The sequence below is a fragment of the Stegostoma tigrinum genome, chromosome 14 (assembly GCF_030684315.1).
Source record: "Stegostoma tigrinum isolate sSteTig4 chromosome 14, sSteTig4.hap1, whole genome shotgun sequence".
In the NCBI taxonomy this organism is placed as follows: Eukaryota; Metazoa; Chordata; class Chondrichthyes; order Orectolobiformes; family Stegostomatidae; genus Stegostoma; species Stegostoma tigrinum.
In genome coordinates, this window is record NC_081367.1 from 55,594,944 (window position 1) to 55,609,133 (window position 14,190).

The 14,190-nt window shown below is 42.1% G+C and overlaps 1 protein-coding gene across 4 annotated transcripts in view; it reads right to left on the bottom strand.

Moving 5' to 3' along the window:
* The window catches only part of ccdc50a (coiled-coil domain containing 50a), a 101,742-nt gene that overhangs the window by 13,520 nt on the left and 74,032 nt on the right, over nt 1-14,190 (bottom strand). For 3 of the 4 annotated variants that reach the window (XM_048541951.2, XM_048541950.2, XM_048541953.2), the window contains 4 exons: nt 13,372-13,496; nt 11,028-11,072; nt 10,651-10,788; nt 1,132-1,211 (listed from right to left, as the gene is read on the bottom strand). In XM_048541951.2, the coding sequence (XP_048397908.1) occupies nt 1,132-1,211; nt 10,651-10,788; nt 11,028-11,072; nt 13,372-13,496 (388 nt within the window). The remainder of the gene's footprint in view (nt 1-1,131; nt 1,212-10,650; nt 10,789-11,027; nt 11,073-13,371; nt 13,497-14,190) is intronic. The other variant, XM_048541952.2, reaches the window with a different exon arrangement.

A 14,190-nucleotide genomic window follows, 5' to 3' on the forward strand; every position in this document is an offset into this window, starting at 1 on the left:
GATTTGCTGTAGAATTACAACGGCCATGACAGCAGATCAGAGGTTAGGAATACCGCAATAATTACCTCACCTCTTGACACCCCAAGGTGGGTCCACCACTCTTAAGGCACAGGGCAGGACTGTGATAGAACACTGCAATTTGCCAGGGTGGGTGCAGCTCCAACAAGACTCAAGAAGCTTGACACCATCCAGGATAAAGCAGCTACTCGATTAGAACCGTATCCACATGCATCCACCTGCTCCACCACAAACTCAGAAGCACTAATGTATACTATCCACAAGAAACACTGCAGAAGTTCAAAGATCCTTCGACAGCATTTCCAAAAGCCAAGGCCACTTCCATCCAGAAGGACAGGGGCAGCAGGTACATGGGAACACCACCAGCTTCAAGATCCCCCTCCAAATCACTCACCATCCTGACTTGGATGTTCCTACAGCGTCGCGGGGTCAAAATCGTAACAACATCCTAGGTGTTCCTACATCACATGGGGTGCAGTGGTTCAAGAACGCAACTCACCACCACCTTGTCAAGGGCAAGTAAGAACAGGAAGCGATTCCCATGCCCTAGAATTGAATAAATAAATAAATGACTAAGATGCTTTCCAACATAGCTGGTGAATGGGAAGCTGGACTAGCCCAGGGAACTAATTCTCTGATGAAGGGTCCAGGCCCGAAACGTCAGCTTTTGTGCTCCTGAGCCTGCTGTGTTCATCCAGCTCCACACTTTGCTATCTTAAAAAAAAACTTGCGATAGATTAATGAGTATTTACAAATACAAATGTTGTACAAAGGCTTCCCTGATGGATCAAGGGCACAAAATGCCGAGTCATAAAAACCAGAAAAAACAAAACTCCCATCCTGGCTCTGTATGGCGTGAAAACAGATTCCTGTTCTGGAATAAGTGGAAAGCAACAAAAATGTGTCTTCAGGTAGGGGACAACATGACAGAAGTCTTGGAACTGGATTGCGCTGGATTATGATGCTTTTTGAATAAAAAGTTGAATTGCCTACTGAAGTTCACTTTACAGATGTACACACTGGTACCGAAAAGTTCCTCATAATCAGGAAACCGCCAAAGTCCTTTTTGGCAAGTTTGACTACAGGGGAGAAAGGTACTACAATAAGACTTACCTTACGGGTCTTTCAGACTTCCCTGTCAGTTGTTCTGATCCATCCCGAGGCTTGGGCCTGAAGTGCTCATTGACCTCCTGCTGCACGGGAGAGAAAGGATGGACTATCAGAAGACTCCAACAAGATCGCATATCCTGAGCAAGCTGTCAGCATGAATTAGAGGCACTGTGCAAGATTAATGATTTGACCACACTTGCCAAAACATTGGAGGAACAGACTCTAGACCATTCTACACTTTATTCAGAAGATCACAGGATGCAATAGCAGAACTAGGCCATTCACCCCCTGGAGTCTGCTCCACCATTCAATGAGATCGTGGCTGATCTGGAAATCCTCAACTCCATTGTTTTGCCTTTTCTCCATGACCCTTTATTCTTTCATTGATTAGAAGTCTGGCTATCTCAGCCTTGAACATTCTTAATGACCCAATCTCGACAGCTCTCTGTGGTAAAGAATTCTCTAGAATCACAACCCTCAGAGAAGAAATACCTCATCTGCTTTAAATGGCCAACCCCTTATTCTGAGATGATGCCATGTCGTCCTAGACTCTATCACAATGGAAATAACCTTGCTGCATCTACCTATCCTGTAGGATCTTGTAGGTTTCAATGAGGTCACCTCTCAATCTTCTCAATTCTAATTGGTGCAGGTCCAACGTCCTCAACCTCTTCTCATAAGACAGTTCTTCCATAACTTCTCTGGATTGTCCCTAATGCCAGCAAACCTTTGCTTAGATAAGGGGCCCAGAACTGCTCACAGTATTCCAGCTGTGATCTGACCAGTGCAATATATTGTTTTAGAAAAACCTCCCTGTTTTTATAGACCATTCTTTCTGAAATCTATTTGCCAAATGTATTGACCAAAGTGCTTTTTAACCCACTCCCCACCTTAGAAAGTCAATCTCTGCTCCCAAAGAGAGCTTGTGGGAGAGAGTGAGATCACATGGGCAAGCGAAATACAGTATCAGAATTTGCAACAGATAGAGAGTGTGTGAGAGATACAGTGTGACAGCGTGTGAGCAGGCAGGAGAGTGCATGCTGAAGACAGTGTTGAGTGTGCAGGAGAGGGAATGAGAGTGTCAGAAACAGTGTGTGAAAGAGTCGGTGAAAGAGACAGCATGAGAGAAAGTGCGTTTGCTAGAGCTAATGAGTGTGTTCAAGAGGTAGAGTGCATATGCAATAGCATGACAGCATATAAGAGAGGGAGCGTAAGCAAGACAGAGAGCATGTGGGCGACTGAGTGTCAGTGGGAGAGATTTTGAGAGCACGAGCGTGTGCAAGAGAGTAAGCATGTATAGGAGATACAGAAAGAGCGAGCGTTCAAGAGATACAGAGACTGCTGGTTAGCGGGTGAGAGGGGGCACATGCAAGTGCTCTGAAGCAAGTGAGTATAAGCTTGTGAGAGGGCACATGAGAGAGACAGAGCCCATGAAGTGAAGGAGAGAACATGCGAGGGGAAAGTGCATGGGAGACAGCATACACGAGACAGACAGAGAATGACAGGACCGTGTGCGAGATCGCAGATGAGAGACAGAGTACATGCACAAATGTGATTGACAGGTTCAATGTATTAGAAGGACAGGCATTTACACATCTATGTTATTGACTGCGTATGTTAACTAATTATTGCATTTTATTGACGCAGTAAATTTTGTTTTCATAATTGTGCTTATTAAACCAGTTCGGTAGCTTTTTTGGTTTAAAACCGGAGATTAACAAGGTATTTAAATGGTCAACTTGCTACGTGGGAGAAGATCTTTTAAAAAAATATTCTGGCTAGTGGAGTTTTGGGGCTTCAGCAGTGGTGCACTCCTATAGCCTTGGTTGTTACAGGTGGATTGAACATATTAAAGAGAAGACCAGAAGGAGTTGCACACTGTATTCAATGTCTGTGTACTGTGAATCCTAGAATAGTTACAGTGCAGAAAACGGGTATACAGTCCATCATGTCAGTGCCGACTCTGATAGAGGAACTGTTTTTTTTCCTCAAGTAATTTCCATTTGAAGTCCATGATTGAATGTGCTTCTACCACTCTCTCAGGCACAGCACTCCAGCATTCTGCTGTGTAAAAGCTCCCTCACATCACTTTGTTTTTCTTCTTTTGTCGATCACCTTAAATTTGTGTCCTCTCATAGCTGATCTTTTCACCGACATGAATAGTTGCCCCCTAACTGCTCTGTCCAAAATCTTCATGATTTGAGTCACTACAGTCAATGTCCTCATAGCCTTCTCTTCCCCAAAGAGGACAACCACCAAAAAGCAAGGCTCTTTTAAAAAAAAAGCTATTCAGTTCCCAACTCCCCTACTCTTTGCCCGCTGCCTGAGCTCCTCTGTATCTAAGCTGTGCTCATACTTCTGCAAATGTGTTTGATATTCATATATGGTGTGCTGAAACTTATCACATGTACTAATGATATATTTTTTTAAATATAAACTGCCCCAAAGTGCTTCAAAGGAAGATCATTAAGGAAATTTTGACACTGCGCTATATACAGCTATATTAAATGAGGCTTAGAAAGCAAACTCCAGAACTCGGTTCAGGTTGTTGAAAGTGAGCTCATCAATAGTGGAGCGATTAAAATCATGGACTCTCAGGAGGCTGGAATTGGAACAGAGTAGATATTTTAGTAGATTGTAGAACAGCTCACAGAGACAGGGGAACTGAGGTCACAGAGGAATTTGGAGACAAGTCAGGAATTTTAAAATCAAGGCACACTAACTGAAGTCAACGTAGATCAGTGAGGACAGGGGTGATAAGAGAACAAGATTTTGGGCAAGTTCTGACAGGGAAAGCCTAGTCTTAATTTACCTTTGGTATACAAAAAGTACAGACTGGCAAGCTGGCCAGGAGTGCATTGCAAAAATCAAATTGAAAGGCAGCAACGAATGAGGGTTTCACTAACAAATGACTAAGAAATAAACAGAGAAAAAACAGTTAACGTTTCGGGTCCGGCGTCCCTTCCTCAGAACGGACCCAAAACGGCAACTGTTTTCTCCTCCACAGATGCTGCCAGACCTGCTGAGCTTTTCCAACAACTTTGTTTTTGTTCCTGATTTACAGCATCCGCAGTTCTTTTGGTTTTTGTTAAGAAATGAACAGAGTTTGGCAATCAAATGGAGGTAGTAATAGATGGTCATAGTGACTGTGCAGATGGGAGGTCCGAAAAATGTTAGGTTCAACACATCATTCACTTTTATGGGAGAAAAATCGGTTCCAACTGAAGTCCATCAATCTGAAATGTTAACTTGGTTTCACTCTGCACAGATACTGCCTGACCAGCTGACCGCTTTCAGCATTTTCTCTGTTTTTATTTCAGATCATTATTGGTTCTGTTTCTAATTCAAAAGGAACAGCTGACCTACTGTTTCCAAGCCAACCGTGTTGCATCCAAGAGCCCAAGGCGCAGATCAAGTTAAACACCATGAAGAGAAGTATGTAAGTTTGACTGCATGATCTCATTAAAGAACATTCCTCTTATGGCCACAGGATTGAAGTTCAACTCATTTATGACAATCAAGTGAAACCTTGTGTCAAATTCATGTCTCAAAGCTATTGCCTGAAATAGCTGTTATTGAGAAAACAGGTTTACACAACACCCTGTTGCCTGGTGACAGAGCAAGACAAACCTGTTATTAGTTCATTGTAAATGATGGGGTTCAACAGGTAAATTATACCACCGATGTTTACCTGTGCATCTGCTCTAGGCACTAAAAAAAAGATGGCAGTCTGGACAACAGAACCCAAACTTCACACACGCATGTCAGAAATAAAGAAAAAAAACTTTGTATTTTTATCAAATTCTGCCTTACCTCAGGATAATCTTAAGCCCATTAAAATTTTGTAATTTGCTGATCCAATATAGAAAATACGACAGCCAATCCGTGAATATATATCCAAGATGGCAGCACAATAGTACGCTCTAGTCAGAGCGCCTCTGCTCATCAGTTCCTTTTCTTTTGCCTTCTTTATTTTTCCTCTTTGTAGCTTTCTTTGCTATTTTTGACTGCCCTGCCCTACCCAGAGAGTGGAATCAAAGGAGACAAATTATGGCCAGAGCCTGAGTGGAGCTGAATGCGTGGGCCAAGTCCCTCAGAGGAACAAGCAGGCTGATTCATGTGCTGAGTCCCACAGCGGCAGTGGATCAGGCCAGAGCCAGAGTGGCGCTCCAGCGAGTCCTGCATGGAGGCTGGTGCGGTGAGGCAGAGTGGCCTCATGTTCTGGAGCCAGCAGGCACAGTCTCATGTTGGAGATGGACTAGAACTTAAATACTTAGGGTTACTTTATCATAATTCTGGACATTTTAAAACTCTTTTCCCATGTTAACCTTTTCTTTTAACTCTGTACCAACGCTTAAAATATCTGCACCTCAGTACTCCGTACCTAAGATGGCGCCAAGAGGCTTCATTTGAGTTCTCGTGACAATAAGGACAATTCTAAACATGAAAAAGACTGGATAATCTTTCACTAAAAAGTGATTCTTTTTAAAGGAATGATGCTAACTAGAACACCAGGAAAACTTCTCACTCTTCGTTGCATATGCTGTGGGATCTTTTGCACAAACCTGAAAGGGGAGATGGGCCTAAGTTTAATGTCTCATTTAAATGACTACACCCAGGGCAATACAGTGTTCCATCAGCACCTCACTGGGAGAGTTAGAGTTAGCCTCAATTATGTGGTCAAGTTTCAGCATAGAGCTTCAACACACAACCCTCTGCCACAGGCAAAAGCATTACTTACTCAACTGCAGCAGACAGAAGCAACACTGGAGACCAGAGGTACAAACATATTGCCTGGGACAAACAATTGGAGGGAGTGTAGAAGTGGGATGGGGTTGGGCAAAGCCACAGAGGAGCTGTAAATTGGAATTATGAAGTTAATGCTTTTTGGGTTCAGAAGTCAGTGAAAGTCAGTGGAGAGAGAGGAGAATAGTAAAAGGGCACTTGGTGGAGCATACAAAGCAATAAGTGGAGCTTGGTGGCTTAGAATTTATTAGGTTGAAACGTGGGAGGGAGTCATATCAAGCCTGCAGGACACAGTAACATCAAGATGATATGCAAAGACCATGTCCAACAGGCTGGTGAAATTTGTGAACAAGTGGCAGCTGAAATTAAATACAAAGGGAACCAGCTAAAGGCCGAAAAATCAAGATTGCATTGTGGCACCATTTGTTTTACAAAGAAAAAAGCTAAGACAACTAACAACTTGAAAAGACAAATCTAAAGGCTTTGTATCTCAATGCCTGGAGCATTTGTGTTGAGGTTAGTTGACTTAGCAGCACAAATAGACCTTAATGGCAATTTATTCAATAGATTTAAAAGATAGATATGAAGTTGTTTTTAACAGAGACATGGTTGCAGGCTTACCAAAATAGGAACTTAGCATCCAGGGCTAATCATTATTTAGGAGAGACAAACAGAAAAGAAAGTTGATGAAGCAGCAATCCCAGTAAAGAAACAAATCAATGGAATAGTGAGGAAATATAATGGCTTGCAAAATCATGATATTGAATTTCATGGGTGTGGATAAGAAAAAGCAATAAAGGGGCAGTAAATGTTGTTGGGGCTTGTCTATAGGCCAAACAGTAGTGGTGATGTAAGGGAAGACATTAAACTAGAAATCAGAGATGCACGCAAGAAAGATATAACTGTAATCAACTGTGATTTTAACTTACATATAGATTAGATAAACAAAATTAGCAATGGTATTGGAGGATTTTCTGGAGTGTGTACATGATGGCTTTGTAGAGGAAGTCAACAAAATCAAAAGACAGGCTATTCTAGACTGAGTAGCGTTCAAATAGAAAGGATGCATTAACAATATTCTTTTGTCTGATCTCTTGGGAAGAGTGGCAATATTATGATAAAATTCTTCCTTAAGATGGAGAATGAAATGGTCAAATCTGAAACTAGGTTCCTGAATCCGAATGAAAGGGACTATGAGGGCATTAGACACAAATTGGCAAGGATAGTCTGGGGAATCTTACTAAAGCGGTTGACAGTGGATAAGTAGTGGTTCATTTTTAAGATATTAAAAGAACAACAATTATTCATTTCTGTCTGGAACATAAATAGAAGAGAAAAGGTGGCTCATTACAAAATAAATTAGGGTTAGTATTAGATCCAAAGAGGAGACATAAAATTGCTAGAAAAAGCAGCAAGCTTGAAAATTGGAAACATTTTAGAATTCAGCTAAAAAGTACACAAATGTTTGATTAAGAGGGGGAGAATAGATTCTGAGAGGAAAATTGTAGTTAACCTAGAAACTGGCCATAAAAGTTTATATAAATGTGTGAAGCAAAATGGATCAGTAAAGACAAATGTGGCTCCCTTGCAGTCAGAAGCTGGGGTAATTAAAATGGAGAACAAAGAAATGATAGAAGAATTGGACAGACATTTTTGTTCTCACTTGACAAATAACCTTCCAGATATATTAGGGGACCAAGGGGGTACTGAGAGGATGTAATTGAAGAAAACTGGTAGTCATAACAATGGTGCTGGGCAAATCAATAGGGTTAAAGGCTGACAAATCATCAGGGCCTGATTATCTACAAACCAGAGTACAAAATGAGGCGGCCTTGGAAATCCTGGATTCATTTGTAATCATCTTCCAAAATTTTATACACTCTGGAGCTGTTTCCACAGGTTGGAGGGTGGCAAATGTAACTCCACTGTTTAAAAAGGGAGGGAGAGAAAATAATATAGAATTACAGACCAGTTAGCCTACCATTAGAAGTATCCTAAAACATGTGATAACAGAATATTTGGAAAGCTGTTAACAAGATTGTGCAAAGCCAACATGGGCTTATGAACCACAAATCATGCTTAACAAAACTACTGAAAATTTTTTGAGCATGTAACTAGTCAAATAAAGAAGGGAGAACCAGTAGATATGGTATATTTGGATTTTTCAAAAGGACTTTAATAAGATCCTTCATTAGAGATTTGTGGGCAATGTTAAAGCGCATGGATTGAGAATTGATTGAAATAGGGAATACAGAGGGGGAATAAATGGGTCTTTTTCAAGTGGCAGGCAGTGAGTAGTGGCGTACACAATGAGGAGTGCTTGGATCACAAATACTCATGAAATATAAAAATGACTTAGATTAGGGAACTAAATGCAATATTTTCAGGTTTGCTGATGACATAAAAACAGGCAGGATTAAGTTGTGAGGAGGATTCAAGGAAGGTTTAAGTTTATTAGATAGTTGAATGAATGAGCAAACACATGGCCAATGAAGCACAATGTGACTCAAGTTATAGACTTCAGTGTGAAAAACAGAAAGGAAAATATTATTTAAGTGGTGATATATTGGGGAGTACAGATGGACAAAGTGAAATGGGTGTTCTTGTACACCAATGAGACTAGACAGGCAGATGCAGCAAGCAATTTGAAAGGCAAACAGTATATTGGTCTTCATTGCAAGAGGATTGGAGTTCAGAAGCAGGGAGGTCTTGCTGCAGTTATAGAGGGCCTTAGAGAGTCTGCACCTGGAGTACTGCGTGCAGTTTTGGTCTCCCTATCTAAGAAAGAATACATTTGCCATAGAGGGAGTGCTGTGGAGGTTCATTAGGCTGATACAGAGAATAGGAAGGCTGTGCTATGAGGGCAGATTGGTTTGATTGGCCCCATATTCACTAGGGTTTAGAAAGATGAGAAAGGATCTCATTGAAAGTATGAAATTCTAACAGGGCTGGACCAAACAGATGCACACAGGATGTTATCCACAGCTGCGGAGTATAGAGTCAGGAGGCATTCTCTCAGGATAAGGGTTTGACCAATTAAGATTGAGAAGAGGAACGATTCCTTTAGTCAAAGGTTAACAAACTTGTGGAATTCCCTACTGCAGAAGGCTGTGAACACCAAGTCAATAAATAACTTCAAGAAAGAGATAGACAATTTGTTCGATTTTAAAGGAAACAAGGTTTATAGGGAGAAAGAGGGAATATTCCGTGTTGAGATAGAGGATGAGTCATGATCATACTGAATGGCAGAGCAGGCTCAAAAGGGCTGTGTGGCCTACTCCTAGTTTCTATTAACCATTCTGATTTTATTTTGTGTCATTGCAATGACCAGGCAAAAAAAATTAATAAAATTAAAAACCAGGCGGGAAAACACACCGATGCTTCATTGGAGGCAGCATTCAGGATGTTACCCAGCATGGTAACGAAACGTCTGCAGAACAAGAAACCAGCTCAGTGAGCCAACCAACCTCAAAATTATTAACTGCAGCATAGCACTATCAATGTCCGAATCATAGCTGAGTCTCACAGCTTTGTTGAGGTAGCACTCTCACCTTGAGGTTACATTGGATGTAAAAAAAAAGAACTAAGGCCGTTCAGCTTTCAAACTTGCTCCACCACTCAATATGATCATGTTGATCATCCAACTCAGTACCCTGTTCCCACTGTCTCCCCATAGCCTTTCATGCCTTAGTCCGAAGAACTATATTAAACTCCTTCTTGAAATTTTCAATGTTTGGCCTTAAAAATTTTCTGTGGGAGAGAACTCTTAGCTCAGTCCTAAATAACCAACCTTATATTCTTAATCTGTGATTCCTGCTTCTGAATTCACTAGTCATTGGGAATATCCTTCCTGCATTTACTCGGTTGGCTCCCGTTAGAGTTTTATAGGTTTCTATGAGAATTTCTTTGCTCTTCTAAACTCTGAATTTAGTTGTGCCGAATCCAGTTTCTCTTTGTTGTCAGTTCTGCCATCCCAGGAATCAGTCTGGTTAAGAGGTCCTGACTTTGAGCCTCAATCTAGGACTTCAATGACAATTAAGTGTGACATGTCACTCTAAATGGTGGAGTGAATCAATGCACCAAATGGCCTATTTTCGCTCCAATGCCTTACTATCTTATGCCAGAATAATGCAGTAGGATTACTCATTGAAAGAGAGGGCAATCTTAGAACGAGATTTTAAAGCAAATCCCTCACTACCAGTTTATGTCAACTTGTTAAGGTGGATGCACAGAATCCACATGACATCATTCAAAGAGATGGGTGCACTCCATGAACAAGTAACCTTTAGGTTGTCAGGTGCTCAGATGTGTGTTAAAGAATTATAGAAGATTAGATTAGATTAGATTAGATTACCTACAGTGTGGAAACAGGCGCTTCGGCCCAACAAGTCCACACCGCCCCTTGAAGCATCCCACCCAGAACCATCCCTCTATAACCCCACACACCCCTGAACACTACGGGCAATTTAGCATGGCCAATCCACCTAGCCTGCAAATCTTTGGACTGTGGGAGGAAACCGGAGCACCCAGAGGAAACCCACGCAGACACGGGGAGAATGTGCAAACTCCACACAGACAGTCGCCCAAGGCCGGAATTGAACCCGGGTTCCTGGCGCTGTGAGGCTGCAGTGCTAACCACTGAGCCACTGTGCCGCCCCCATACACCCCCTTCAAAAAATTCTAATTGTCAAGAAAAATCCAGAAGAAATTCTTGCCTAGTTCAGAATTCTCATTGTTTTTAAACTAGGCCCTAATCAAACGGTGGTCCACCTCTACCTTTTTGTCCTGATCATGCCTCCTGTGTTCTGATGAACCCTTCCTTCTGTCTTCCTCTCCTCTCCGTGTAGAATCTTTCTCCTTGGATTTTCTATGGGAGTGCTTCTTCTCTTCCTCCATTAGTAACCGGGCAATCTCCTGCAAATGGTGCCCAGTGAAAGATTTGAACATTAATTCCAGTGCTACACAACTCCGTTGAGCCTGACTCTAACCCAGCTCACAGCATGAAAGACAGAGCCTGCTGTAATAAACATCACATTGAGACAACTCTTGGGAAACAATTCTTCCCTAGAAAACCAATTGGAACAAGAATGTAAAGTTATATCACCTGCTGCATAGTTGCACGGTTTGGCACAGACAGTGAAGAATGGTCTCACCTCATCTTGTGCCATCTGAGCCCCTCTCTTGGAATTTTGGATAGCCTATAGCAAGAAAAACAAACATGAGTTTTCTACTTGCTGACTGCACTGGCTCACAGCTGGCTTTTTTTTCATTCCTTGCTAGACTGATTAGATTAGATTCCCTGCAGTGTGGAAACAGGCTCTTCGGCCCAACAAGTCCACACTGCCCTTTGGAGCATCCCACCCAGACCCATTCCCCTATAACACATACACCCCTGAACACTACGGGCAATTTAGCATGGCCAATCCACCTAGCCTGCACATCTTTGGACTGTGGGAGGAAACCGGAGCACCCAGAGGAAACCCACGCAGACACGGGGAGAACGTGCAAACTCCGCACAGACAGTTACCCAAGACTGGAATCGAACCTGGGTCCCTGGCACTGTGAGGCTGCAGTGCTAACTACTGAGCCACCATGCTGCCCTTTATGGACTTGGCAACATTTCTGCCTATCCCTAACTCCTTGAACTGAATGGCTTGCTGGGATATTTCGGAGGGCAGTTGCTATGGGTCTGCAGTTACATGTGGACCAGACCAAGTCAGGGATTAAAGAACTGAATTTTAATTCCACCATCTGCCATAGCAGGATTTAAACCCTTGTCCCTAGACCAACAGCCTATAACGTCTGGACTTCTAGTCCAGTCATATTATCAATATGCCACAATCTCTCTCAAACTTGTATTACCTGCAGACAACCACGCTTCCAAGGAAAACATATTTACAGCACAATTTTATGCAATAAAAATTCACTGCAAAACTCCTCACATAGCTGCTGGAGATGGGGAGTGGGCGACATAGTTGGCTAGGTATATTTAACAATTACCTTGGCCAGACAGCATCGTGCACAAGGATGGTGCAGGCTCCATCACGGACATTGTGGGTCCGTGCAGGTGTAGCACTGGAGGGTGGCTGAACCCCAGAACAAGTGTTTTCAGAGGTGGGTGAGATAGAGAAACAGAAAATTGCTTTATAGTAGGACGCTCCCTTCTTAGTTTCTGCATTATTTTAAAGGAGAAATTTAGTTTTTAAGAATAGGTTTCCAAGAACAAAAACATTCCAAAAACATACAAAGAAACAAAATGTGCATTTATATAGGGTGCAAAATGATCAGTGACATCCTGTGATCATGAAGGGCACTACATAAATGCAATTCAATAACTGAGAATTTAAGAGAAGCACCACAACAATGGCCAGACTGCTGTGAAAACAAAACTACTTCGAGAATGTCTTTGAGGGAAGGGAACTTGCCATTCCTACACTTGACTTGTGACTCCAATGGCACATGATGTTACAAGCAGTTAAGGATGCACAATAAATGCTGAAATTTCAGAGGAATCGTCAGCTGCTTTCTCTGAACTGATTGATTCAGAGGCTGGTACGTTTCCCAAGTGTCATCAGCAGAAAAACACATTTGCATATTGCCCTTAGATAACAAAGTGTGAAGCTGGATGAACACAGCAGGCCAAGCAGCATCTCAAGAGCACAAAAGCTTCACACTTTATTATCTTGGATTCTCCAGCATCTGCAGTTCCCATTATCTCTGCATATTTCCCTTAGTTTTGATGAGTCACAGTTATTACAAGAATTAAAACTAAGTCATACTTTAACAGGATTCAGGAAAAAAAGCTGATGAAATTAACTCTTAATGTTAATGTGTTTACTTTTAAACTTAGACCTTTACATGAATAAGGATTTCACAAAATGCATTAAACTCAATCAAGTAACTTTGATGCACAATCACTGTAATGTTGGGAAACAGAGCAGCAGACAGATGTGTGCACAACAAGATTCTAAATCCAGTAACTAGGTAGTTAACTTCATTTTAATAAAGGGCTATTGGATGTAAACATTGGTCAGGAGACTGGGCAGAAATTCGCTGTTTGTTTGAAGAGTGCAATTAGATCTTCACACTGCTAAAGTTTTTTAAATTTTGTTTTATTCATTGACAGGATGGAGGCACTGCTGGCTAGGCAGCATTTATTGCCTATCCCGAATGCCCAGAGCTCAGTCGAGAGTCAATCACATTGCTGTGGGTCTGGAGTCATATGTAGACCAGATCAGGTATGAATGATAGTTTCCTTCCCTAAAGTATAATAGTTAACTAGTCAAGACTGGTCTCAGGTTTATTACTGCAGAGATGCACCTCTGACGGATCATTACCCCTTCAGCAACGCACTGAGGGAAGCCAAGCTAGGCAACTTTGCTGAGGTGAGCGAGCGAGGCACTGTGCAACGGCTGACACTACTGTAGACCGATAATTGAATCATTAATGTCAGCAAATTTTATATTAACAAACATGACTCCATGCTTCTCTGCTCACCATAATCTCTTCCTCTTGAAGTTTCCGTGCTAGTTCAGCATCTTTCCACTCCAAATCTTTGGCACTCATCTTTGAAATACCGTGAATTGCTTCCTTCATGGCATAATCTATTCGTGGATTCGGTCCTGTTGGGGATAGTTAAATTTGACAGCTATCAAACCACAGAAAAAAGTGACAGACTTTGCTCCTCACCCCGAGCAACATGTTCAGTGACTTAATCATCCACTCTGCAGGCAGTTCTTCGGGCACATCTTCTGATCTGAGTTTTAGACAACCAGCTCTTGTGCACACTTCGTATAGCTGTTGCAGTCTCTGTGATACCGGAGGCTCCAGCATGAGACTAACTTTACTGTAAGGTTTTGGAGTAGATTTGTAGTTCGGGTTGTGGGTGTTGAGGTTGGTTGATTCGCTGAGCTGGTTTGTTACCATGCTGGGTAACATTCTCAGTGCAGTCTCCATTGGTGTGTTTTCCCACCTGGTTTTTAAACTCTGGAGTCCGTTGAGATGGATTGCCTCACTTCCGGTTTTCCTTCATAGTGGAATGTATAGGGGGTCGCGTTCAATATGTTTATTAATAGCATGCTTCGAGGAATTCTGTTGCCTGTCTCTGCCTAGCTTGTTCCAGTCAAAAAGGTGGTTCTCCTTGTTCATGTGAATTGAGATGAATGGGTGTTGATCAAGAACACCAACTGGCTACAGAAAGACACGACCAATACTCACTCATCTCAATCCATATGGACAAGGAGAGCCATCATTTCGACTGGGACCACACCAAAATCCTGGGACAGGCTAGGCGGAGACAGGCATTAGAATTCCTAG